Source organism: Patella vulgata, chromosome 1 (genome assembly GCF_932274485.2).
Source record: "Patella vulgata chromosome 1, xgPatVulg1.2, whole genome shotgun sequence".
Lineage (NCBI taxonomy): Eukaryota > Metazoa > Mollusca > Gastropoda > Patellidae > Patella > Patella vulgata.
Genome location: NC_065879.2, coordinates 10,709,407 through 10,726,076, shown reverse-complemented (window position 1 = coordinate 10,726,076; position 16,670 = coordinate 10,709,407). Strand labels below are relative to the sequence as shown.

At 37.8% G+C, this 16,670-nt stretch overlaps 1 protein-coding gene across 1 annotated transcript; it reads left to right on the top strand.

The window, feature by feature from the left end:
* Positions 1-1,943: 1,943 nt before the first annotated feature.
* LOC126814558 (mitochondrial-processing peptidase subunit alpha) lies at positions 1,944-14,524 on the top strand. The gene is made up of 12 exons (XM_050539803.2): positions 1,944-2,037; positions 2,887-3,095; positions 4,026-4,105; positions 4,389-4,471; positions 5,096-5,198; positions 5,759-5,851; positions 6,450-6,731; positions 8,071-8,282; positions 9,113-9,203; positions 10,267-10,329; positions 11,079-11,223; positions 12,644-14,524. Exons 1-12 carry the CDS (start codon positions 1,982-1,984, stop codon positions 12,811-12,813), a joined length of 1,587 nt encoding a protein of 528 aa, XP_050395760.2. The 5' UTR covers positions 1,944-1,981; the 3' UTR covers positions 12,814-14,524.
* The last annotated feature ends 2,146 nt before the right edge of the window (positions 14,525-16,670 follow it).

Below are 16,670 nucleotides of genomic sequence, written 5' to 3'. Positions count from 1 at the left end.
AAGAGATATTACAAGCTATATGAAACAGAAAATTAACGATTATCTAAAAAATCATTTATTTTAAGAAAATTCTGGCCGTCATTTTGAATTTTCGCCATCTTGGATTTTCCAAACTCTCTGTTTTGGTTAATTCCAAGTTCAGCAACACTGGGAACTCTTTCAATTGGACATTACATGTCATATCAAAAAGTGAAATGACTATTATCTGACAAAATGTCTATCATAGCAAATTTGGTCGCCATTTTGAATTTACGCCATCTTGGATTTGGAACACTCATGTTAGAGATTATTTTTTATGATCAATGTTTCTGACGTCTAGTAGCTAACACATGGTTCAATTTTATTTCAATAATTGAAAATGCACGAGGTTGGACAGGCGACCCTACTCTTTGTCACGTATAACCGGGGAATCGAAACCTCGCCATTTGACCCAATGGCAGACCTTATGATACAGCGCGCTCGTGCTTACACCCCCCCCCCTCGTTGGACTAAGAGAACGACAGTATCTGCAAATTAGTCTTTTTGAGTAAATCGACTTGTCACTTTCCTACACTCATAGTATTCAATAAAATAATTAATGAATTTTTTGGAACGTAAGGAAATATTTTGGTTCTCTTTCGGTATAACTTCTCGATTTTCATATATTTCTCTGTGGGACTTAGATAATGCTGATACTGCCCATTTTATGACTCTGGACCACTTCCGGTGCCCATTGAAAATCAAGGTAAAATGCAATATCTACATATGCTCTCTATAATTGTTTCTGTGATGAACGGACAATTTACAAACTGCATATTTTATGCATAAATATTGTTCTAGACATTTCCACATTCAATTGAGTCTAAACCCTTGAAATAATTACTGTTTTCTCCTTAGTTAGGCCTATACCAGGGCAACTTACGTTTAATTTTTTTATCTGTAACATCTTAAAAATAAGTTAATTTAATACTATTAGAACTTACTAAACATACGCAGTCCAATCAACTGAAACAACTTTTATTTATCAGCAAATATTGACAAGCATTTTTTTTGTGAAAATTGATACGGACATTCATAAATACGATGTATTACTCCTGCGCAACTCGGATCAGGTTAGTACTTTGACTGGCTATTGTACACAAGGCCCCGCCTTTATGTGTTAAAGATGTAAATTTAAAATGTCGGAGAAAGCAATCAAAAAGAGCAATCTATTATCGCTTCGATTTAAAAAGAGGGGATTTGTGGCCGTGTCAGGTAGGATTTTCTGCTTAATTGTTGGTGACAGAAATGTTATAAATAATAATAATCAATCGTTCTTTTGAAGAAAAAATTGTCAATTTTGCTTATTTGAATTCCGTTGTGATTAGCGTTGGGAGTTTGACACTTGAAACCATATAGCACCATCTCTTACCTCGAAACATGGAGGGTTGTGAGATGAGGTTTCTTATCTAGGAGAACGTCACCGTATCTACACTTACTGCTTTCTCCGTATTTATACCAGTGCATTCTACATTTACTGCCAAAATCTCGTCCTGAGTTGTCATAGATGTATCAAGGAGAATGGCAGTAGCCTATCTACACTTACTCCCTTAGTTATAAATACCGGGGCAATTTACATGTACTGCCCAAATCGACACTGTATATCTCTTTACCTTATTGATATGCATGAATGAAATCTTTTACATGCGACAGAGCAGATACTGCTGATCACAATGATACCATAAAACGTATTTTGCCCTAAGTGTAGATACTGTCTTCTTCCTTTGCATAAGCATCGTTTTTGTGTTTTCCATAGCCTAAGCCTACATAATATACAGCCTTACTCAAAAGATTATTTTAGTGTATTAAGTTGTTTATTTCACAATAATTATTGAACTCTTGTGTGTTAATCTTTTGATTGGAGGCATTTCACATTTACTATGAATATAAAATTTAGGCCAAAACGGTTTTCCATAATGGTTGTATCATTGTCGTAATCGAAGACCTATCCACGACAAGCAAGATGGCGACTCGCATGGCAAGTCATGCTATCAACCGCACGTGCTGTAAATATGCAAGGTAATTAACTAGGTTAGACTAAAAATAAAATTTTGTTATTGATACTAAAAGGAGAAATATTTGTCGACCGATTAATATCGCCTTCAGTATAAAATATGTCACCACTTTAATTTGGCAACATCATTCAATGTCATGAAAAATAGAAATTCCACAAAATGTCATTAAATTTTTCTGTTCAAAGTCAAATGATTGTTTACAGACAAAATGTTATCATTCTTCTTCTGAACCGTACTTACTTTCTCTCCGCCATATCTTGGTCGATCAATGGAAATTGTGGTTAATATTGCTACAAAGCTGTCAATTTTTTTCAAGGAAATTCTTATTTTGTTTTACTATTACTAATAGTATTACCGGTACACAGACATCCAATTTCATTGACACTCACACTGGGACCAAAACTTGGTGACTGCCATGGTATTTTTTTCTGTTGTATTAAACATGCATTACATGCAAGAGCTAAATCTGCCTATTTCAGATCTTTCTTTAGTTAGGTCTGAAATGTTATCTAAATTATTAAATAGACATTATTTAAAGACCATAAACAACTCGATGTCATCGCTAGCCTGTGATATTTACTGGATTAGGTTCCGATTTGCTGCTCAACTTTCATACATGATTTATCGTACCAACTTTAGTAATGATGATCGAGGCTAGGCCGAAAATTCAATCGCTAAAGTAAAATTCTTGGTTCAGAGTAGATCAATTTGACTGAAATTTTCAGCAAATACCCCTTACATTATCTAGTCTTTAACTATTAGTATTATAACGAGAACTGCCAGCTCTTAATCTAATCTCCCATTATAATGTATCTTTAAACTTATATTTTGATGATATTTAATTTTTTTACAGAAGACGCTTAGCAAGGGCATTTAGCAGCGATGGTGGTAAATCAATAGAAAAAATTACAGATATTCCTCTATCGAAACCATTACCTAATTTGAAATTGCCCCAGTATTCAGTTTCTGGAAATACAACGCATGACACACATGTCACTGTGTTAGATAATGGACTTACTGTGACATCAGAAAATGTATTTGGTGAATTCTGTACTGTTGGAGGTTAGTATACGTCCCTGTCATTTCTAAGACCACAGTCAATAAAGTGGGGGTGGGGGGTGGATGGCCGAATGGTTAGCACGTCCACGCTGTCATTGAGTCAACTGGCAGGGTTTCGATTCACTGGTTGTACCTGACAAGAAGTAGGGTCGCCTGTCCAACCTCGTCGGTTTTCTCCGGGTCCTCTGGTTTCCTCCCACTGCTAAAGACCCCTACGCGCAATCGAATTATTGAAATAAAATTGAACCATGTGTTAGTCCCGAAATGACTAGTTTGTGTTGAGTGGACGTTAAACCCCATTTCTCTCTCTCTTTCAATAAGGCAGGGATAGGATTTGGGTTAACAGGAAAAAAAATCTTAAAGCAGACAGAAAAGTTCATCAATTTTCACAGGCAATGTCAAGAAAAAGCTTGTTAAGAAAAATGGCCAGTCATATTTGAGTTTAAAACTGGACCACAAAATCAGAAAATGGCTGATTTATTGTATATGCATGTACATTTAAAATCATACACAGACACTACAGTGTGAGAAACATAAGCTTAAAAATTAAATGAAATGAAATAGGGTTTAAAATCCTACTGTTCTGCTCCCTAACTGGGCTAATGAAGAAGGGCATATGCCATACATTGTGCTATGAGGGAAATTTTGCCTGGGCAGCGGCACTACGGCCAATTTTTATATTGAATTCCAACCGCCAAGGGATCTTATACATGCAAACCAATGTGTACACAGGACCTCGGTTTTTCGTACCATCCGAACAACTAGACAGAAGACTGGAAAATCCTGAGTAAATTTCACTGTCCACCCTGGAATTTAACCCAGTAAGCCTTTTGAAAGGGTACATGTATATTTAGTTAGAAATGTAAATTAACTTTGGTGAATCGAATTATTCTATAAGAATAAAAGACGAATACATTGTTATGTTATTTGCAGTTGCTATTGATTCTGGATCACGGTATGAAGTAGCTTATCCTAGTGGAATTTCTCACTTTTTGGAAAAGTTAGCATTTGGGGTGAGTAAATTTCATTGAATTGGTTAAATAGTATTTCGGGGAGAGGGTTGGTATATATAAAACTTTGAAAGACTGTTCAATAAAAAACAAATTAAATACATAGAAAAGATACAAATTTAAACTGTTCTAAGAATTGGTCACATAGAAAAACTAAAAATTTAGCAAAAGTCATCTTGATTAATTAAATTTGAAGATATATTTAAGATATTCAGGTTAATTTATTATAATTACTGTAGATAATGAAAAAAAATGTTCGTTTTTCTTTTTTTATATATAATTTTAGGAAACAAGTCAGTTTGAAAGCCGAGATCAGATTTTTCAAAATTTGGAGAAGCATGGTGGAATATGTGATTGTCAGTCATCAAGGTTCAGATGAATATTTTTTTGTATTGTATATATATCCATATACACTTGTGGAAAACAATTTTTATATGACCTCAAATGAATAATGTAAATCCTGCAAGACGATTAGATTGTTTTGTTTTATTAATTGCTTATTATTATGATATAGTCTAAACCTTTAGATATGCTGTTCAAAATAATTGTTTCCCATGCTTTATAGTGCTTACACAAATAAATAAGGAGGCACAGTATTTCAGTGAGTAACATTTTTGCTTGCTAACCCAGAGGTCACATGTTCGATCTCCTTGTTGTCCAAGAAAGTTCATGTGGAATATCCGGCGTGGTTCCTCTTCGTCAGTGGAGCAAGACCGTGGGCCTGGCAAGGTGCAACGTATGGTTGTTTGGATGGGATAAAAAAAAATCATGATCCTGTGTACACATTGGTGTGCACGTAAAAGAACCCTTGGCCGTAGCACACTGTATGGCGTATATGCCCGTCTTCTATAGCCCAATTTGTGCAGAACAGTAGGATGTTAAACCCATTTCATTACTCTTAAGGTATTCCTCCATTCCTTAAATGAGAATCCTTAAGTCTGTCGTTTAATATTATTGGTCCCAATCTTACTTAATATACTTGATTGCTTACAGAGATACGTTAATTTATGCTGTATCAGCTGAAAGATCTGGTCTACCAGCCGTCATAAATATATTGGGAGAGGCAATTTTACGTCCTAAAATTACTGACCAAGAGGTAGGTATTGGTAAAATTCTGAAAAAAATAGAACCATTACACAAGAGACACATCCTTTCGATGCTTGGACCCGAAGTTTCGTTATAGCACTTGTTCAGACTATATGTATTTGAGTCTGCTAACTGGGGTTTGGATGACCGAATGGTTAGCACAGGCACGCTGTATCATAGGTCTGTCATTGTGTCAACTGGCATGGTTTCCATTTTCCCGGTTGTACATGACAAGGAGTAAGATCATCTGCCCAACCTCGTGGGTTTTCTCCTAGTCCTCCTGTTTCCTCTCACTGCCAAAGAAAGACCCCAACGCGCAAGCGATTTATTGAAATAAAATTGAACCGTATGTTAGTCCCGAAATGACCTAGTTTGTGTTGAGTGGAGGTTAAAACCCATCTCTCTCTCTCTCACCTGTGGTTATCTTGCAATCTCAGAATTGAAATTTTGGAGCATAATAGAAGTTAGAAATGAACCGAAAGACTAGTTTGTTAAAGGTTGTATTTGTGGGGGTTTTCTGTGAATGTTCTGACAATTATTTTAACTCACTGTTTTTTATTTGTTAACCAGCTTGAAGATACAAGGACAGCTATAGCATTTGAACTGGAATCTTTACAGATGAGACCTGATCCAGAACCTATACTTATGGAAATGATTCATGCTGTAAGTTCATGTACACACTTGATCATTGTGTTCTGGATACAAAAGGAACTATGGTGGTTCAGCAAGTATGACCCTGGCTCACTAACCAGGGGCCTGTTTCACGAAATTTTAACTAAGATGAAATCCAGATTTTAGTAATTTGATTGGATAATATTAGATTGATTTTAGTACTTAACCAATCAAATTACTAAAATTTGGATTTTATTTTAGATAAAATTTCGTGAAACAGACCCCAGGAAATCCTCGGTTGAACCAGGTGATTGTATGAAAGTTGCTCGGGATTCCACATGTCTGGATTCCCCATGTCCAGAACAGGAGACCAGGCAAGGAAAAGGTGTTGAATTGTTTGGATGTGTCAAGACTGTAGATCATAGAACCCGTTATCTTTGCAAGTCATGGGTTTAATCCGTAGCTTTCAGCCGTGTAATCATTTAAAAAATTTTTGGGTATAATAGCAGCCACCTACTTCAGTTCTATGCCGAAGCAAAATTTGAAATAAAAAGTTACCATATTTTAGTCCCAAAATGACATGGTATTGAGTGGTTGTTAAACCCAATTATTCCATGGACATTAATTTTGTATTTTCTTTTCTTTTTAGGCTGCATTTCGGAACAATACTCTAGGATTACCCAAGTTCTGTGCACATGACAATATAGAAAAAATAGACCGTAATATTTTATATACTTATCTTAAAAACGTTCATATACCCAGTCGTACGGTGATAGCGGGTGTAGGTGTTGATCATGCACATCTTGTTGATTTAGCTCAATTATACATGGTGAAAGAAAAACAACCAATCTGGTTGGAGAATGATGATTTGATTGACAAGAAGAAACGAATGGATGAATCTATGTCACAATACACTGGAGGTGTTGTTAAAGTAAGTTTTTTAAACAAGCCATCTGAATAAAATACAGATCTATATTTCGTTTCATTTTTTTTTTTTATACTTTCGATAGCCTACACTACACGAAGATCTGATCAGATGTTTTGGGAGGTCCGGTCAGAGGTCATAAGAGCGACTTTTGACCCCATGGCGTCAGGCATTTGATTAACCAATCAGCATTGATGTTTCTAGTGGATTACCCACAGTTCTGTGCACCTCACGCCAAAAGCTCGCTGTAACAGACTGTCGCTCACCTCAACAAAAACGTGGGTTATATAACAACTCTTCCAGATCATAGTGTAGTAAAGACAAGTAAAACGAAATATTGAACTATAAAAAACGAAATGAAATAGGATCTGTGTTTTAACCAGATTGTTGACAGTACCTTCCATCTTGTTATTATGATTGACAATACACACTGTAACATGGGTGTTGTTTAATCTTGCGTATTTAGCCATTTTTCTATCACATTCATTCAATATCAAATCTTTCTTTGAAATTTCGAAAAAATCGCCTAAAATAACTAAAAATCATGTAAATTGTACGTGTATCAAGTGTAAAGCTGGCTGTTTAAATGTTACCTGGGTTACAGTGATATTTCATCACATTATCATTGGATTCACAGTGATTGTTATCATTAGAGCCATATTGGTTACAGTGTTTTCAACTAGTTATCATTCCACTTCGATATCATTAGAGCCATAGCAGTTGACAAGATCATCCACAGTGGTTGTTATCATTAGATCCTTGGTGGTTGACCGTATCATCAACCTCATGGTCATATGAGAGAGAGGTCTACTGGACATCTTGGTCATTAGAGCCAGGGTGATTGTTAATATGGCAATGTCTCACAAGTCAGTAGTTTTTGATTCTTGTTGTTGATAGACTTGTCTAACAAGTTAAATTATATTCACTTTGGCATTTAACCCAGACCCAAAGAAGCCTCCAATAAAGCTAGAACAACAATAACAAATTTCCAATGTTATGTGACAAACAAACTTTTGGGTCTACTGAGCTACATTGACTTTATTAGTATGGGGCATAGAGGCTCACGAAGCAGGAGCTCTCGAGGTCATAAGTTGAATCCCAATGTTTTAATTGAGAAAGTTCTTCTGGGGTTTTCTTGCCAGTATTTATATTCACACAGTAACTCCATGAGTATGTGGCATATAACGGCTCACGAATCAGGAGGTCATAGGTTGAATCTCAATGTTTTAATTGAGAAAGTTCCATTGGATTTTCTTGCCCGGTTTCCCTTTGTGTTTATCTTCACAGGTTCCGATGATAAGTCGTTGAAATGTGTAAATTGACAGTATGTTGATCATGTTTACAGGTTGAGAAAGATTTATCTAATGTAAGTTTAGGACCAACACCGATGCCAGAATTAGGACATGTGGTAATTGGGTTAGAAGGCTGTTCACATAAAGATCCTGATTTTATAGCCTTCTGTGTGTTAAATATGTTGATGGGAGGAGGGGGTTCATTCTCTGCTGGTGGACCAGGTAAAGGGATGTACACACGATTATATCTCAATGTCTTAAACAGGTAAGGCGTCAAGTACAAAAACATTTAATGTGGACTGTTGTTACCTCCTTCCAGCATCCATCCAGCGGGGTTGGATGGCCGAATGTTTAGTGTGTGTGTGCGCTGTATCATAAGGTCTGTCATTGAGTCAACTGGTGTGGTTTTGACTCCCCTGTTGTACGTGACAAGGAATAGGGTTGTGGGTTTTTTCTGGGTCATCCGGTTTCCTCCCACTAGTAAAGACCCCTACTCGCAAGCGAATTATTGAAATAAAATTGAACCTATGTTAGTCCCGAAATGACTCCACTATTTCTTCAGAGTTCTTTATGGAGTTTTTTTTTTCAAATTGGTCATTGTGTTATGAAGAAGACCTTTTAGGACCCCAATAACAGCAAGGGCTGTATATAGTTAGATAAGACTTCCTAAACCAGTGCACAGCACTTAACTACAGTAAAACCTTTTGTGATCAGAAGCACATCTCTTACTTTAGCTAGGGTAAGACTCTTAGGGATCCATACACAACACTTCCTTCAGCTAGGGCAAGACTTTTTAAGGACCCACTAGCTCTTCAGCTGACTCACTAACCAGGAGGTTGAGGTCTTAATTTTTCTTGAGAATTTGTCAATCTTGGACCTCCTTGCCAGTTGTACCGTTAGGAGAGCCTGGCAAGGAAATGCATGGGACAAAGACTTTAAGCCCATCTTTTACTGTTTGTCCCTTGTAGCAAGCACACTGCATGGCTTATGTCATCATCATTAGCCCAGTTAAACCCATTTTGTTTTACTGAAAGTAGTTGGACAAATGAGATTCCCAAAAAACATTTGATGTATCTGTTGTTGATTTTATTTCAGATATCATTGGATTTATAATGCTACAGCATTTAATCATGCCTATAATGATAGTGGTTTATTCTGTATATACGCTAGTGCTCATCCTTCTCAGGTAGGTTTTTAAAGGAGATGATCCATGAAGTTGTACCTTTCTTAATTACTTTCTTAACCCTTTGGACACCGGTACCCTGAAGGGCATTAGGCCTGCATACCAGTCTCCCAGGGTAAAAATGGATATTATGAACCTTCAGGACTCGAAAAACCAGCTTGAAAACCTTGGCTATAACTACATGTACCAGATCTTTTGAAATGGCATCCCAAAGCTTAAAAATGACAAAATTGCTAGTAAATTGGTCTGATTTGTTTATTTTGTTTGTCAAAATTAACTGTTTACTCATGATTATATCCTTTCTAATGGACAATAGTTACTATTGGTTCCGTCATGAAGACAATATTTAATTTATTGTAGATTTGAATGGAGTCATCTAGAAAGCTTTTAACAGTAGTAGCTGTCCGCCATTCACTGTTAAAATTGTTGAATATTACACTGGTTCAGCCATCCTGGATAGCGATGTTTAACCTTTTCAGGGGGGTTTGATGGCCGAATGGTTAGCACGTGCGTGCTGTATCATAAGGCCGGTCATTGAGTCAACTGGCGTGGTTTCGAAACCCTGGTAGTACGTGACAAGGGTTAGGTTCGCCTGTCCAACCTCGTGGGTTTTCTCCGGGTCCTCTGGTTTCCTCCCACTGCTAAAGACCCCTACGCGCAAGCGAATTATTGAAATAAAATTAAACCATATGTTAGTCCCGAAATGACCTAGTTTTTGTCGAGTTGACGTTAAACCCCATTTCTCTCTCTCTCTCTCTCTCTCTTTTAACCTTTTAATTGCGTGGGGCACCATCACAGAGTCATCACACACCACAGAAACATCTTCTTTATTAACCCATCCATTTTTTATGTCATATCTTAAATGTTGACAGCATTTTGCTTTTGATATTTTAATGTATAATTGTACAAAATCTTGCATCTTTTGATTGTTTGTTACTATTTTGTCTGTTTGATGTACCGGTATAATTGTACAAAATCTGGCATCTTTGGTTTGTTTGTTACTATTTTGTCTGTTGATTTGTAATGAGTATTTACTAATTAAGAATTGTTTTGGTTTTTTTTTCAGCTAAGGGAGCTAGTAGAAGTTGTTATAAAAGAATTAGTGAACACATCTGGTAATATCTATGAGGTAGGTCTATTGATTAGAACATTTGTCTACAAGAACAAAGGACAGTTTATAACAGTACAGTCAATTAATTTGGGAATTTTAAATATTATTCACCATATCTTGATGTCCGATTGAGCATATTCCTGGTAGGACGTTTAGGAAATAGCGTAAGGACGTGTCCGGAATATATGGGTGAAATAGCATCAATGTTATAAACCATTGCAAAATTCTCATCAACTGCAGGGGCCATGGTAGTTAAGGGGGCAAGACACTGGCTTGCTAGCCTGAAGGGCGGGTGTTCGATCCCTGCATTGGCCGAGAAAGTTCATCCTGATTTTCCGTCGTGGTTTCCCCTTATCGGTGATGCAAGATTGAGGGCCTGTCAAGGACAGCTGTCTATTCGTTGGGATGGTACGAAAACCCAAGGTCCTGTGTACACATTGGCGTGCATGTAAAAGATCCCTTGGCAGTTGGAATTTGATATAAGAGTAGGCCGTAGCGCCACCGCCCGGGCAAAATTTCCCTCATAGCACACTGTATGGTGTATGCCTGTCTTCATTAGCCCAGTTTGGAGCAATAGGACGTTAAACCCCATTTCATTTCATTTCATCAACTGTATTACACACTATGGGATAGTCTTAATATGATTGAAGTATTGTGTAGATTATTGAACTAAGACAGGAATACTCAAAATAATTGTTGCTATGTCTGAAAAAAAATAATGTCTTTAAAGTGAAATATATTATTTCTTTTTTTAATTTTCTAATTAGAAAGAATTAAAACGAGCTAAAAGACAACTTCAGTCTATGCTGATGATGAATCTAGAAGCCCGACCTGTTGTGTTTGAAGACTTGGCTCGACAGGTATTGGCAGCTGGAGTGCGTAAACCTCCAATGTATTATTATGAACAGATCGGTATGTCTATATGTTTTTTTTATTTTTGTCCCCATGCCTTTCGAAGAAAGCAGGGGAGACTATTAAATGGGTCTGTTCGTTCGTCTGTCCGTCACATTTTGTGGGACACAATAACTCTCCTTCTAATTGAGCTAGAATGTTTAAACTTGGTGTAGGTGTTTATTAGGGGAATGCCTTAACAGTGTTTGATCATGCACATTTTCCACTTGGGCTAAGTGGTCAAGACTTTGGAACATAATAACTCTGCTTTTAATTGAGGTAGAATGTTTAAATTTGATGTAGATGTTCATTAGGTGAATGCCTTGACTGAGTTCATTGATTAACATTTTCTGCTAACGCTAAGCAGAAGTAAGCCGTTTCATTGGTCGAGTGATAAAACTACCAGATCGTACTTCAAAACCTTTACTGAGTTCAATTGTGAATATTTTCTGCTTAGACTACGCATAGATAAGCAGTTTGATTGCTTAAAGGGACAATAACACTCTTGTTGGCTTGACAGCTCCAGAAAATAAATAATAGCCTTATTCTAAGTTGTGTAAATTATCCATTAAATCCATTATCCAGAGGGTTTGAAAATATTTTTAAATCCAAGTCAAATTTGAAAAGCTTTACGTTAGGCTTTTCAAATCATTTAGTTGAATTTTTCCAATTTTTTAAATTAGGTGTTTTAAGGTGAAATTTGTATCATCAATTAATTGGAATATTGTAAAATAGTATAATTTGTTGACCAGAATAAAGATTGGAACATATTATTCAGTTACAACAAGAGTGGTATTGAGCCTTTAATACTTTTGAAAAAAATAAATGTGCAATTAATTAATGTGTCATCTGTGTATTATGGGATTGTGGCAGAGGACATCAGCCTCACTGTTGGCTTGCGTCATTTTTTTATCACTTGGTATTTCACTAGGTATTTCTCCAGCCTGTCCGGATTTATTTTCCCATGAATCAAGTTCCTTAAAGATACATTATGGGAGATTAGATAAAGAGCTGGCAGTTTTCACTATAATAGTTAAAAACTAGATAATGTAAAGAAAATTTGCTGAAAATTTCAGTCATATTGACCCACTCTGAACCAAGAATTTAGCGATTGAATTTTTGGCCTAGCCTCGATCATCATTACTAAAGTCAGTACGATAAAAAACATAGTCTCGATTATCCATTTTTGGATTTAATCATGAATGAGCGTTGAGCAGCAGATCGGATTTAAATCCAGTAAATATCGAAGGCTAGCGATGACATCTAGAGTTGATTATGGTCTGGATAGGTTAATTAATGTCTAATTAATAATTTAGATAACATTTCAGGTCTAAAGAAAGACCTGAAATAGGCAGATTTAGCTATTGCATAATGTATGTTTAAGCACAAAAATGCCTTGGAAATATCATTTATTTATAAGATATTTTTTTCATATTTATAGGCAAGATTACAGCAGATGATATCAAAAGAGTGGCAAATCGAATGTTACGAACAAAACCAGCTGTTGCTGCTTATGGAACATTAGACAAGTTACCTCAATATGATGATATTGAAGGTGCCTTAGCTAGTAAAGAAGGAACTCTACAAAAACGATTCTCGTTATTTCGATAATGATAACTATAACTCGTAAAACATTTATAAACATTCAAATTTGTGTGTTGATTGAATCCAGAATCCAGAGATATGCCAAATGTGTGACTGTAGTTTTAATGGGATTTCTTATAATATGAGGATTATATGGTCCGAAATTTTGGGTTATTTCTTTTGGCATCTGGTACAATGGTACGTGTATATATTGACTACACCAGATCATTGAGTAAAATTGATATTTTTAATATTGAGTTTTGTAACTCATTTTTGAAACCACCCCAAAACCAATGTTACTTGACTGCCTCAAAGCCCTTCTGAGTTGCAGTATACATCCTTTAATAGTTTAGGGGTTTGGGTTGCTGAATGGTTAACACTGCATGTTGTATCATTGAGTCAAGTGGCATACAAAGAGTAGGGTCACCTGTCCAACCTTGTGGGTTTTCCCTGGAACCTCCAGGTTTCCTCCCACTGCTAAAGACCCCTATGCACAAGTGAATTATTGAAATAAAATTGAAACAGTAGTCCCGAAATGACCTAGTTTGTGTCGAGTGGATGTTAAACCCCATTTCTCTCTCTCTCTCTCTCCCTTAAATAGTTCACAGCTATTCACTGGCAGTTTGAGGGGCTAGAGGAAGCGATAGTTCTGGATGGTCCATTAGCTAAATGCTTAACACTTCTCCTTCCATGATGTTCAAGTATAAATTAAAAAGCATTAGAAATTAACAGAATTTATCACAGATTGCTGATTGGATATTTTATTCATGGAATTAATAGATAATCACTGCAGCAACTTTTGTTGATGATCATTGTGTGTTGTTTTGATGGATGTACATGACATAGCTACATGATTCTATTATAAAATGGCTATATTCTAAGAGTAGTATATACTCTATTTACTATTAAGTTAATTAATGTCTTGTATTACAATATTAATGAATAGATATCAAAATTTTAATTTGGAAACATGATATTTAGGTGTCAGACAAAGCCACAGGATCCCCTTTCCTATCTTTGGTTGTTGAGTAGATAAACTGAATATCATAAGATTTATTTACTATAATTACTTTAATCAAATGGTATCACGCACAGGTCAGTACTGCACCCCTCTGACATATGCACCTTATGTGGAAGCCTAGTTGGATTAAAGGCACCTTGGTAGACATCTTTTGTGGCCGCTGAATGGTCATCCTCTGAGATAGGCACCTTGCGTGGCAGCCTAATGGTCTCCCTCTGATGTTATCACCGTGCGTGACAGCCTAATGGTCTTCCTCTGAGGTAGGCACCCTACCTGGCAGCCTAATGGCCTCCCTCTGAGATACACACTTTGCATGGCGGCCTAATGGTTACCCTCTGAGGTAGGCACCTTGCGTGGCAGCCTAATGGTCTCCCTCTGATGTAGGTACCTTGCTTGACCACCTTATGGTCACCCTCTGAGGTAGGCAGCCTAATGGCCTCCCTCTGAGATACACACTTTGCATGGCGGCCTAATGGTTACCCTCGAGGTAGGCATCTTGCGTGGCAGCCTAATGGTCTCCCTCTAAGATATACACCTTGCATGGCAGCGTAACAGAAGCACAGACACTGACGATATTTTAACCAATAATCAATCATGTGTAAAAATGGAGAAATATTTAATCACCATGTGTAATAATTTGTTGTTAGAGAATAAATAGGAAAAAACAAAGGTTCAACTATGTAAGTGACAATGTATATAAACAACATCTAAACAATGGCTGTCTGTTATGTTTTATAAAAAAAAAAGTAGGACCTTAAACCCCATTTCCATTAGAAAACTTTTGTGATAAGGGTAGGGTCATGTTAAGGCATAGGATTGTCTGTCTGGGTTTTCTGGCTCTTCCCCAAACCCTACTACCCCCACCCCCTTCTGATGATCTCTAGAACCCTGATAGTCTGTGATATATACTATTAAAAAAAAGTAGGGGATATTTGATTTTTAAGTGTTATTAAAGTCACCTAATGAAACTGACGAAGAAACAAATGACAAAATGAAATGAAGTTCACATTCATCGATTTATTCCAAATGATCGTTAGACTAAGTAAGGCACAGACTGACCATTATAAGGGTAAAATGATACCCGGGGTCAAACAGCAAAGTTACCACAGCATTACAACCAAGTCAGTAACGGGTAAATCCTCCTCTGTTTGCCAAACAAGCATTGATCCGACGTGGCATACTCCTAATAAGACCTCTAAGGTCATTTTGGTCCAGATTGTCCCATTCCTGTTGCAACGCAGCAGCAAGTTCTTGGACATTGGCAGGACGTTGTTGACGTTGACGTAACCTCTGTCCAAGCATGTCCCAGACATGCTGGATGGGGGAGAGGTCGGGACTCAGTGCTGGCCAAGGTAATGTGGTGATGTTCTGTTGTTGGAGGTAACCTGTAACGATCCTTGCCCTGTGACATCTTGCGTTGTCATCCTGGAAGATGAAACGGCGGCCATGACGTCGTGCGAACGGCACAACATGGACTGCCAAGATGTTGTCCCGGTAGTACTGGCCTGTAACACGCCCTGCAACAACATGTAAAGCCGTTCTTCCAGCAACAGTGATGCCTCCCCACACCATAACAGAACCACCCCCAAATCGATCATTAACGTTAACGTCTTGGAAGCGCTCGTTTCGACGACGCCACACCCTCCTACGTCTGTCCAAAAACTCAACAGTGAACCTTGACTCATCTGAAAACATCACATTGCTCCAGCGTCGATTATCCCAGTGTTGACGATCCCTACACCAACGACGTCTTGCCTGAATGTGATGATCTCTCAAACAAGGGATCACGCGAGGACGTCGGGCGCGAAGGTGACCCTTATGCAGTCGATTCCGAATCGTCTGGCCACTCACTCTCACACCAGTGTCTGTTTGAAGACGAGCGCTGATCTGATTTGCTGACACGATTTCTCAAGGCCAAGGTACGGATAAATCGATCCTGGGCTTGAGTTGTCGACCTGAGCGTGGTCTGTCCTGTACAGATTGTGTATCACGGTATCTGGACCATAGCCTGCTTATGACAGACTGAGAAACATTCATCGTCCGCGCCACAACCGCCTGTGTTGTGCCGATCTGTAGCATGCCAAGGGCACGTAACCTTTCATTTTGGGTAAGCCGACGCATATCAAAATTTGTTTTCTGGTCACTAAAACAATTAAACTGATGTTTCCACCCTGGAATTCAATGCCACAATGACTGTAACATTCAAAGTCAGAGTCGTGCAAATCTTGGGTTGGACCCCCATGATGATCCCAAGCATCACCTGCATTCCATGCGGTAGCTATTGGTGCGTTTGGGCGTCACATGTAACTGGAAATGTTTCTTCTGTTAGGTTCTATAGTGACTTTTTTCGTAGTCATTTGCATATTTTAGTATTATGCCCCCAAAATCAAATATCCCCTACTTTTTTTGAATAGTATATAGTGCCCCCCCAATCTCTAGAACCCTGATAGTCAGTGATAGACAGTGATATTCACTCTCTAGTCCCAATAGTGTTTCTCTATCTCAGATCTCGAATGGTCATGTCCTCAATCTATAGAACACCATGATCTGTGATGAATAGTCCTACCGAATGGGGTTTAAGGTTCCACTTTTCTACACTATTCGGGCTAACGAAGACGGGCATAGCCATGCAGTGTGCAATGGGGACAATTTTGTGCCCGGACAGCGGTGTTACCGCTAACTCTTCAAAGAATTCCAATATGTACACGGGACTTTGGGTTTTCTTGCAATACCTTCTTCCCATGTGCCACTGACAAGTGGGAACCACGCTGAACAATCCCGAGGTACGTTCTCGGACAACAACGGGATCGAACCCGGGACCTTTCGATTATTGAACTGGCGTCTACCCACTGCGCCAATGTAA